An 11,765-nucleotide genomic window follows, 5' to 3' on the forward strand; every position below is an offset into this window, starting at 1 on the left:
TGTGCTGTTGTCCTGCAATAAACCCATGTTCTAGCACACTCAAATGAAGTCTCACTGGCTGGTCCGACAGAGGAGCAAAATAAATCCACCACACAGGTTCAACGGACTGAAAGCTTTCGGTGCAACTTTGATCTTTGTTATTGCCTGTCTCACAGATAAATGTGTGGCATTTCCTCTCATTTTCAATCCATTTAAATGAATCGTCTAAGTGGCTGAGACTTGATTGCTTTATAAAATGAGTTGAACCAAGCCGTCATCTCAGGATTTGACACAATGCATCTATATATGAATTCTTTCACTGCGGCTCCTCGATAAGCTGCATGTATTCAGCCATCTTCGAGTAACGTGAGTGTTTGCATGGTCTTGTTCATCTCTCTTGGAACACCTGAACCCGTTCACTCGGCTGGCAAACGGGCACCGTTACCCGTACCGACACACAAGCAGTACCCTGTAATCTACTGAGATGCTCAGTATGACGCTTCTGCACGAACAGTGACAATTATATTCTGACAAGATCGGGAACCCCAGTATTGCACCGAGTTATCAAGTATTTTAAAGGTCATGCAACCGAATTCGCTGTATATCAGGGTCATTGAATTTCTCACGAGAAACCCAAAGAATCAAGAATACTGCACTAAAGCTTTGTGTAGTTTATTATGGATGGGATCAGCAGCAAATCGTTGATTTATCAATTACGGAATGACGGTTTGTCTTATGTTCCAGCTATACATGTTAAATCACAAGGCGCCTTTCTGCTATGTTCTTCCTCCAAAGACCGTTGCAAAAAGGGATCACAGTACCTTTAAACCTCAACCGGAGCCATTGAAATATAACTGCCTGTTTGTTACCATGCGCAAGTTCCCAATTATGGATGCCATCCACTAAGGCAAGCTTTTCGGAAAGATTTTCGTGTCTTGCGGGGCTTCCCTCAATAAGTATGACAGCCAGAGTATAATTATACGACTAAGCTTTTACAGACAAAACTTTCGTAGTTTTGCTTTCAGAACCGGTGCATTTCACGCATAAATATGTGACCAGGTCATGTTATTGGTTTAAACATTTTTGACGAATTAAGGATGAACAACCGATAAGCACAACCTATCTTCAAGGCCTGTTGGTATAAATTCATCTAATGCGACTAAAGGAGTACTACGTTCCTAATGCTTCATCGACATTATCAGTGCTATCTTGCTGTGCTAATTCTGGTGGAATAAATGACTCTGAATTCCATTTTTGGGACCACTGCGTCGTTAGCTACCTCCATAAAATTCTCCTGTTTTTATTCCGACTGTTCTACCTAGCGTTGAGCATCTCCCGGACCATTTAAGCACTATCAATACTCCATGTAGCATTTTTCCCGGGTAGAGTACGAATTTACATTTACTTTGTTCTGAGGGCTCCCGTCTGAGTAATGTCACTTTTAGGCAAAAAACACTGGCTGAAATAAAAAGCCATAGGTTAAATACACGGTAAGTTTAGGGAATTGCATCATACAGGCAATTCCCGGAGGTGGAATTACAGCGGATGGGGTAGAGGTGGCGCGTAGACAAGCAAAACTGATAACCATAAAAAACTACAAAATATGGAAGCATTGGATCAAGTTTTCGACGAGGTAGCCACATAGGGAAGGTTAACACCAATATGCCCTCCGGATTTTAATCATGTGTTTGTTATAAAAAAATGATCACTGTCATAAATAGATCAACGCACTCACGAATAAAGCTTTCCTGTATAGTCTTTCCCCCGGTTATATCAGAAGGTCGTCCTGTGTATCTGCACTACCAGCGTGTACTTTATAGTTTAGTTTTTATACAGTCACTTCTGCTTTTGCTGACACTTTCTGAAGGCGAGTTCAACAATATAACGAGGTTACTCAATGGAAAGATTTCCTATTAAAATTATCGATAACCAGAACAGCGGCTGAGGATCCTACTACGTTGTTTCTACTACGTATTTTCTGAACTGTCACTATTTTGTTGACAATAACCTAATCGGTAGCTATTTTAGTCCAGAGTAGGGGAAATTATTTTGTCAAAATCATTTCTTAGCTGGTATCCTTTACGCCTTCATCTTTCATGGTACTTCACGCAGATAAGGCAAGCTGCATCAGGATTTGTTACCTTGGGAGTAGATACGGGATTACGTCATGCTCTTCATCCTACATGAGCGCAACATTTTATCGTCGGGACAAGCGCCCACGTTTAAGCTTCTAACCTCATGAATTCTTCCTGTAACATAAAGTATTTTTCTCATCTTAACAAAGCAACTGCGGTTAAGGTGAACTTGGTTGCCTGAATGCGACCAGACATGTCCGACGTAGCGTGGTGACATAACTGACCAGTTGTGGATGTATTTACTAGAATCGGATATTATTATCCACATAGCCCGCATGTTTCATGAGTGACCAGTGGTCGTCGCAACAGTCCACCTCAATCATTTCATGGACCAATCGTGGCTACACTATCAGTACTGATATGTCGCTGCAAAAAGCGATATTGTTCGGAAAAGATACCGATTATTTTCGCTTCGCTGGTTGATCTGGCCTTTAGATTCACACTCAGTCGCCCAGCTGATCACGCTTGTCTGGACATGTGGCCCAACGACGATCAATACAATAGTCATTGTGATACCCCAGCAAAGTGTTCAGAATGGTATCGTCGTAAATGAGACGCAAAACAACAACAACAACAACAACAACAACAACAACAACAACAACAACAACAGAATACCTGAGGCACAAGCGATATTTTCATGGGATTGCTTTTAGTGTGATAAAGGTTATTGATTCGTGGGCATTAAAATGGACGACGACCTAGGAATCCAGTGCAACCGGTTCACCTACCCCTATTATGGACTTTATCCATGAGGATATTTAAGGTTAGCAATGAAAGCAACATTTATTAGAGTTCTACAAGTGAGTAGTTTTAGCCCGTGTTACTGAGATTCCTGACGAGGTTTATGTATGTACCAAATGTGAACATATTTGTAATAAGCTCCGTATGTCCCTGATTCTTGCGGGGGAATTTTGCAGTAAAGTCGGCAGGCAAGGAAAATTAGTCATCGCCATTCATCATCCACACGAGTGATTATTAGAAAAACCCTCTTGAAGGTGGACGAACATAAACCCAGAGGCCGGCTATAATAATTGTGTAATATAACCAAACAAAAACCACCCTCATTTATATAACTAAGTTTGGGTTGGTTGAGTCGTAATCGACTACGCCGGAATAGGGAATTCGGCTCCTCCACTCTCAAGCAACTTTTTTGCGACGACATATGGTTCACCCTGCAGATTTCACGTGGCCACAGCACCATTTACTGTGGAGCCTTCAAAGGATGGTCAACGAACTGACTGAGCCGCCACCGACAGGGTAAACAGGCAAGTCGCCCAAGGGTAAGTGGGTTCGCTTATTCAGGCGCTTCGAGTCACGCATGTTCACCGTTCACTACGAAATTGGTGACTCGCATACCATTTATAAGGGCTTGAGTGTCCGATGGGGCTAAGGATGTGTATTGCTCATGAGCTATAGCGGGAGAAAATTGAGGTCTGTTGCTTCCAATCTTCGGTGTGGACTAGTTAAAACAGTATTAATACGATATACATTATATATAAATATAAAATAATAAAAAAATAAATACAACATAATAAAAAATAAAAATAACATAATAAAAACCGATAATGATGTGGTTGTTTATTCCACAAATCCTGCAATCGCTTACAACCAAAACAACTGCACCAGGACAGGAGTGGAACGTTTAAACGAGATTCACATGAATACAAATTCCAAATAGTTTTAATCTGTGTCCAACAAAGCACCAGTCAAACAATCAGTTTGATTTAAATCCTTCTCTACGATGAGTACGCAGCTGTACAACGTTTTCGAATTATGTTTCCAGCTCCCATTCCACAAATATAACTTTGTGAACCCTGCACCAGTTTGTGGTAAACAATTAGCTCCGGTGGGTGCGTTATACTTCTGGAAAAGCAATATACGATAATCCCCGTAGAACATGAGGTTGACGGAAACTCGGGGACTGCGCCCACCTGATGAGCCCCAAGAAGGGCGAAATCGGTATTGGGCTGTCGAAGAATTTCCAGCAACCTTATGAGTAGTGCATTACGAATACACAACAGTGCAGTTTGCATAAAGTGCGTTTTATTGAACGCACTTCAGAGCGTTTTTCACCTGTTCACTATAGGCGTGACTGAATGTTTGGGTTCATAATCCCGAGCAAGCTCTTCGGAATCACAATAAATAAATTCAAATTTACTTGGAAAACTTCACGAAGCTGCTTTGACAATGGATTAACTTACAAAATACGGTTTGGCTTCCTCCGGCTGCCGCAACTCCTTCGATTCAAAATTGTTGTATGTTGTTTTCAGATCTCGTATTGGGCGGAACAAGCGACCAAAGAAGTCCGACTGACAAATCGCCTGTCGAATACCCTTAAAAGCGTAAGTACGTTCACAAGTATTCAGTGTTTCGCAACTGGTGAGCCACCGTCCAGCTCTTAAATCTCCTAACTACCACGAAATCTGTCCTAAGCTAACACGTTTTAGTTTTCTTGAGATTTTGTCAATGGTTTTTTTGAATGAACTGAATGCCCCACAAGCGAGACTTCAAGATGCTTGTGACCGGATGCGTTGGTTGCAGCAGACAAGAAATGAGTCAGGTGAGCAATTCCACCGTTAGCAAAAAAACAGCGCCCATCATATCAACCATATGCCCTGTCTTGCTGTCATGATTAGAGGGAGGTTTATGCGACTCATCTGATTGTTGTATGGGCAGATAAGTGAGCAAGCTATGCTCCCTAGATTTCAGGCAGTATTTTGATACCAGCATCGAATAGCATATGAAACTATGTCCAACGTTCCTCACATTCGATTACTCCCACCAGGGCTGCTAATACCCTTCATTCAGTACCACTTTTTGTATCACAACATCCGGAAAAATGTATCCACTTGCACTGACTATTTGATCGACGACACTAGGTGAGTGCTGACAGAATCCTTTACCAGTTTTTAAGCTGGGGGCGACTTGATGGATAGCAGGTAATCTGATTGAATCTGTCATCTAGGACCTTATATTAAGCAAATCCGCAGTGATCTCAGTAGTTCCCCGTAATAAGTCATCCACAGAGACTTTCCATCTAGGATTTTACCGGTGAAGGCATACAGTATGGATCCTTGAGTCAAGCTATGAGGCTCTGCATCAAAGTGTACGCGTTCTATTAACTCTTCCTAGGTATCATTAACAAAACTAAAGGCATTAATGAGTGAGTGTGGGAAGGCCAAGTTTAGTAACAGAATGTGACCGTGAGTCTCATTACACACAACATGCTTGAGTTTACCCAAAAACAATTCATTGTTTTCTACAAACACACTCATTTGCAAATCAATTTGGTTTTCACGGGAGACTCAAGAGGACCTCTTGTTTATGATACTCTTCAACTCAGTGTGCTGCACAAAGGCTGCCTCTCCAAGTGGTGGCCAATTCTTTTTAATGTTGCGCCCCTGAGATTGGATATTTCTTCAATGTTCTAGTAGCTCGGACACAAAATTTGAAAGACTCAAGCATGTGGGGTGTCACTTGCTCATCTAAAGAAGTATTTTCCCCCACACGCGGCTTGTCCACTGATGGGATCTCTGTGTGTGACCACAGTGTTTTCTGGGAATCGGTGCAATGCTGTTCACTAGCTGAAACTTGACTGCAATATTTTTGTTAGTTTTACCACGAACAGCGAGGTGCAAAGTTGCCTCTAATTCGGTCCTGGTGTGTTTGCAACCACTGAGAGCCACATGTGCGGAATATTAAAAGCACTTGAGCACAGTGCAAGCGTTCTTTTGCTCTGTTTTTGCCACCAGATATTTCTAATCGAGCTCCTTTTTAGGGCGTCCTAGGTAAGTAAAAAGCGTTGTCACCTGCATGGTGCCTTTTTTCTCACTTTCAGGACACATTTGGAGAGATTCATATCAATCCGATTTCATCCTGGATAACCTGAATGGATTGGCATATCCCAACCTTGCAAATTTTCAAAATTTTGAATAGCACAGCCAGGTTCGCCCCAACGAATGTCATCTTCAAAGTCAAAGCCGTGACTCATAGACAATCCACAAATAACTCTTTTGGTGTTGTTCTTGTGGTCTTGCGGTGGCGAATTTTCGGTTTTCGTTCCTAATCTGAAAACACTGCTATTTATTCCAACCAGTCTCTTGCGTACTTCACGAAACTTTGTCTCTTCCGTGTGCATTCTCTTCCCACGACATATATTTATCGGTGGTAGAGCATGAATACTGTAATCAGAATAAGATTTGTGAAAATATCAACAAGTTATACATCGATGATACCTCTGTTGAGGTAAGTAGCTGTGAACCTTTGAATATGATTGAGGGGAATGGGGTCTCAGATGGAACCAACAGAGTAAGAGATACTCGTGCTCGCTATTCTTCCAAGAGGTCACATACCGTAACCATTTGAAAATTCCATTACATTCGGATTATAAATGATCCTAGTCACGCCTATTTGCAGTTGACTACAAAAAATATTGAATTCCCAATAAATTACACGAATTTCATCAGGCCCTTCTAGGGATCTGTGATAAAAAATAGTTTGACTTCATAACGAATCTTCGATCTACCTTTTTGTATTTATACTGGACAATTCAGTTTAATCTTTTAATGCACACTTGCCGACCTGGGATTCATGTCTCAAATTTACCAGCCAAGTTCTGTTGTGGTAGACATAATTGGACGCTACGCTTATAAATTCTTATCAGAACGGAGTCTCACGCTTTATTCTGCAAGTGACTAAGCGATATACTCTTAGCCCACCTCCTTAAGCAGTAGACTTTATCTGCTTTTAGTGATTTTTTTCCGACGGCTCTGTATTTTGAAAAGAAAGACGCGTGTGAACATGCATCTGTAAAAACACGGATCAGCGAATCCTGTTGACTACATCACGCGTTGCACGCGACACTCAGTTGGCAGTGTCTGTTCTCTACGTTATCACCTGCTCCCACTGACCTCTTTGTCATGGTCTTTTGCTTCGGTTCATAACCCAGTTCAATGCATATCCAGTGCACGTAACTGTCTGCATTCTCTCCGTCCTGGTCAGTGACCAAAACAGATACGAAGCAACCCAATGCATCTGCTGGTGGCAACGAGGGTCATATACCATCATAATGCTGTCGATGGAACAGCTGAATCCAATCCTTGAACAGCAACCAAATCTCATGAGTGTTTGACCGATCGTCTCTTCATGACGATAACAGGCTCATAATGTTGTGAATAAATCTTCAGTTATTGCCACATACAGCAGCGTCGTTAAGCTATTTTTCAAAACTCTGTTCTAGGTTTCATCCAACTGAGGATTCATTCGCCATTGAAGTTGTATTTCAGTGTGGAAGATGAAATATTCGACCTTTCGTCCGCAAGCTGTGTTCATTAGGGAACGAGCGATGATCAACATTCATCCTCGATTAAGATTTCGTCCTGTCAATCAAACCAATCTATGCTGAAAATCAGGGGAGCACTGTACAGTTGCTTCGTCCTTATTGGGAATCATCGGCAATGCATAATTCGTGAAACTCCGAGTTCTTCAGTAAGAATGAAACAACTGTACATTGCTTCGTGGCTTTCAGCGTAGTTTGCCCCGACCCCATAACAGGACGAACTCGAGGTTCGAAATATTTGTTCATTGGGTGATACCAATAATTCACTTTAGCTAAAGTAAGAAGAAAACAATTTGATTAAATACGCCGGTGGGGTGAATCCTGAGCGTGAGCTTTATAAACTTTGTCCTGTGAGAGAAAATCAATTCAAGTGCTTGCCCGCTGAATCAACCATATGGCGAGATAAATAAGGACTTTTAATTGCAGTGCTGGCTGATCTGAAGGCTGACCCCAGGAGACAAACAAACAGACAAACAAGTAGACAAACAAACACTGCAATGAAGCGCAAAGTGTTTGAGGTTTAATGATGAAGATATTTGTTTAGTTGCGCCTGTGCAGTGTTACTGTATTGAAGCGGGAAATTATCCACAAATTTGTCTGTTAACTGGTAAATTTCATGGCACATTTTAACTCTCCTACCAGATTTTGGTAGCTTCACTGGAGGGGCTTCAGCCAGGTGATGTTACCAGACGGTTAAAATTCCACTGCATACAACCACAGTTTCGTTTTGCTGGAATGAAATGAAATAGCGCTGTCTGGTGACAGGACCTGCGGAAACCCTACGCGGCTGAAACTTACTTCATTACATTCATTATAAGCCCGTTCGATATCGACTTAGTGATGGAAACTCCGGTTTGCTTATGTTATGAATCGACTAGGATTAATGCATAGAAGCCTTTTATCAGTAATCCACAATGTTCAACAACTGTAGGTAACCATGGCTGTGCATATTCCGGCTATGGGGTGATAGGGACTTTATGCACACATTTAATGCAGAATTTCGTATTGCCAGCAGCGTATCTGACGCGTAAAAGACTGCATCTTATTAGTACCGTTGTAACTACATCTGGCCCCGCTCCAGTGCCTTAATGTCAGAAAAAGGCTTACTAAAAAGAGCACAAAAGCGTCTTTGTGAACGAGCGAGTGCAAAAATGACAGGAGCATCGCGGTATCCAGAGAGCACTTTTGACCTTGAATCCAGGCTGCCCAATCGGCTTTAGGTATATACTCATCATCTTCAGCCGTTGCTGAACTGATTGACCGCTTAAGCCTCCAGTCAGCAGCTGACTTTTCTGACCCAGATGCTTGCCGCCTTCTTTACTACTATTTTAGTGAGGTTTGAGGGTCTCACTAAGTTTCGGGCATTTTGGGATTGTTTACATGAATCTGATCTTCCTGACGAATGACCATGTGACCCTGGTGTACGTAGTAGTATTGAGGAGATTTTCATGTTGGGTCTCCATCAGAATTCTGGAGATCTTCATTTAACATCAGATGATCATTCCTTCTTTTTTATGGTCAACACAAAATCCATACGTACAAACTGAAATAGCCTGTCCCACATCACTTTTGTTTACCTTCGTCGTCGGCACTCCAGTCGACGAATCGTCGTTCCTGGCTAAATTGAAGGCCTATTCGCACAAAGGTATGTTGCACATTCAAAGAAGTCTTAACATTCGGATGATAGGAACGGAGAGCTGAATTACCTCAGCCCATGCATAAACAGCAGGAGGCTCTGGGGGTCACCAACAAAGTTAAATCAAGTTATTGGGACCCCTTGTCTTCAAATTTGGATCAACCAGAAGAATGCGTAAAATCAGAGTGAACTTCACTCAGTACCACCATTCGGGAGTTCTGCCGTGACTCTGTCAGTGGAGTTATCTTTATTTCGTGGTATAAATCCTGTGAGGATAATTTTTTGGTTCATGACCAAAAACTCAACGGAAAGATAAAATTCCCTCCGTTGGTGCTTAAAATGGGTACCCAAACACATTAATTAATCCTTGACAAGGAAGCCATGGGTTTTCACTTAGGAAGCACCTTTTGAACTCCGTGGCAAATGTGGTGAGTGGAAACTCCCATTTGAAATTCGACGCCATCACATGAAAATCTTACGCAGGCTTGATGCAGACACGGTTTCGTACGCAGCCTGCGCAAACCGGGTATGCGAACTATTTCAATTCTAAAAACTCATTGTCGTCATCACTGACAGCAACGCGAACATTGTTTAACAATGAAAACAAGGATAAAGTGGGACAGGAAGTGAGAAATAGGGTTAGTTTACAGCACAACTGGAGCCCACGCCTTCAGTGTTCACTTAGGCAGGATGGATGGAAACTTCCAGCTTGAATGCCACTGACATTGCTTGAGTACCATATCGTTCAATATCTCCGACCAACCACAATAAAGGTCATGTGAACCCTATCCTGGAGGGCAGACAGCAACCAAAGTTTTCGTACCACCCTTCGTTCCTTTCTGCCTCCAGGCTTCCACCACATCAAGTTAGGCACGGAAAACAGCACTCGCCACAGTAGGTAGTAACTCGACATGTGTAACACGGCCCAACCGCATAGCTCGCTGTGTTGGACGCATTTTTTAAGTCAAGTTTTTCCCTTTTGTTCTTGTCGCATCATTATGAGCTGTTTGATTACAACTCACGCTAGTTATGGTTCTGAGGGATCAGTGGTCAAAGATATGAAGAAATGGCAAAGTACCCGCCTGTATTGGCCAAGTCTCTCAACCTTACTACAGTAAAATCCCATTTCTCTCTGATTCATCCATTCTTTGTAGCCCGGCGATACGCTTTTTGATTACATAGGTTGTGAAATTTAAAGATAATACAACTTCCAAGATACGTATAGAGTTCCACAAACTCTAAAGTCATTCTTTGAATCCTCAAAGACACGTTTAATGACTGTACGTCCCACAGTGTGAATTTACGTCTTGTCGGTTTGAGTCAAATATCAGATTTCAATAACACTTGTGCTCCTTCCACTTTTCCGAAATTGTTAACAATGCCGCCTGCGAAGTCTAGGTCAACAGTGTTCTTTCTCGGCTAGATCTGAATACAGAGAATATTCCACGTTCACCCCATTATCTCGCCAGTGGCAAAATTAAAAAAAATGGAAAGTGACCATTATTATAGCACACCAGTGCTTCTAGGAACGTTTTGGAAAACTTCCAGTACAGTCCCACTCGCCCGCAGTTATGTGAATACAAACAGCGCCTGATACTCACAAACGTCTGGGGCGGTATGCAAGCGTGTTGAAATGAACTAACTGGTCGACAGTATCGAACGCACTCTTAAATGCGAAGAACACCAAGATTACATGGCATCTGTATGCATGTCGTCTTTTAACACCAGACGGAGTGTGAAGATGTGATCTACACAACCCTTCCCGTCGGGAGTCCTGCTTGCAGTACTCGGTTCACGTCTGTACGCGCCTTCGTAAGACAACATAGAATGAGCGATACATAGTTTGTTTGCGAATGGTTTGAAGTTACTTCTTCTGTGATTGGTAAACTCATCGCAAGCACCTTCTTTGGGAATGGGCGGCAATATCGATTTACCCTCAGATGATTGAGACGGTCGTTTTCACCGCTCATGTCATCGGCAAAGAGCGAACCCATCGTATACCGGGTACTTCTGAACCGATCACGACTTGTACGATCCAGACTACTATCGACCTCAGAGGCGATTGGAATCCAACCGCTGGATCCACAACTCTGCGTCCAAAAGAAACGCGTGCGACTTCTGAACTTCAACTGGCCTGCGAAAAACCCGGTCATACAAGCCTGTCTGAAAATGACGTCACTTACCTAATTCCGTGACCCATTGACCTGACCCTCATTTAGCCCCATTTCTCTTATTTTTATTTCTCTAAAGTGTAGCCCTGATTTTAAACCTTTCACGTGATTTCTGGTTCCACACAAATTTTTTATGTATTTTTATGAATTATGTATTTTTTATGTATTTTATATATATATTTTTTTATGTATTTCTATGAACTCCGAACCCAAATTCTCCTGACGGCAAACCACCGTCTGAAATCCTCATGGGAAGGCGCTTGAGAACAACACTGGATTTGATGATCCCTAAACGACCAAAATTAGAAGTCAGAAATCAGAAGAAGGAACACCAATTCAATCAACATCATGGTGCACGCAAAAGGAAGTTCCGTGTTGGTGACTCAGTACTTGCATTGGATTTTGGAAACAATCGGACAACCTGGCAGCCTGCATGCATCCTGCGGCGCCGTGGAAACGTCTTATACGACGTCCAAGCCGGAAAGAAAAGGTGGATCCGCCATGCG

General features: G+C 42.3%; 1 protein-coding gene across 1 annotated transcript in view; it reads left to right on the forward strand.

Annotated features, from left to right (window-relative positions):
* Positions 1-6,244, forward strand: part of T265_05691 (hypothetical protein) — a gene marked incomplete at both ends in the record, with an annotated part of 120,436 nt that extends 114,192 nt beyond the window's left edge. Inside the window, 2 exons of the mRNA XM_009170760.1 lie at positions 4,385-4,456; positions 5,953-6,244. Coding sequence (XP_009169024.1) covers positions 4,385-4,456; positions 5,953-6,003 — 123 coding nt within the window. The remainder of the gene's footprint in view (positions 1-4,384; positions 4,457-5,952) is intronic.
* Positions 6,245-11,765: the final 5,521 nt, after the last annotated feature.

The sequence above is a fragment of the Opisthorchis viverrini genome (assembly GCF_000715545.1).
Source record: "Opisthorchis viverrini unplaced genomic scaffold opera_v5_108, whole genome shotgun sequence".
Classification (NCBI taxonomy): Eukaryota; Metazoa; Platyhelminthes; class Trematoda; order Opisthorchiida; family Opisthorchiidae; genus Opisthorchis; species Opisthorchis viverrini.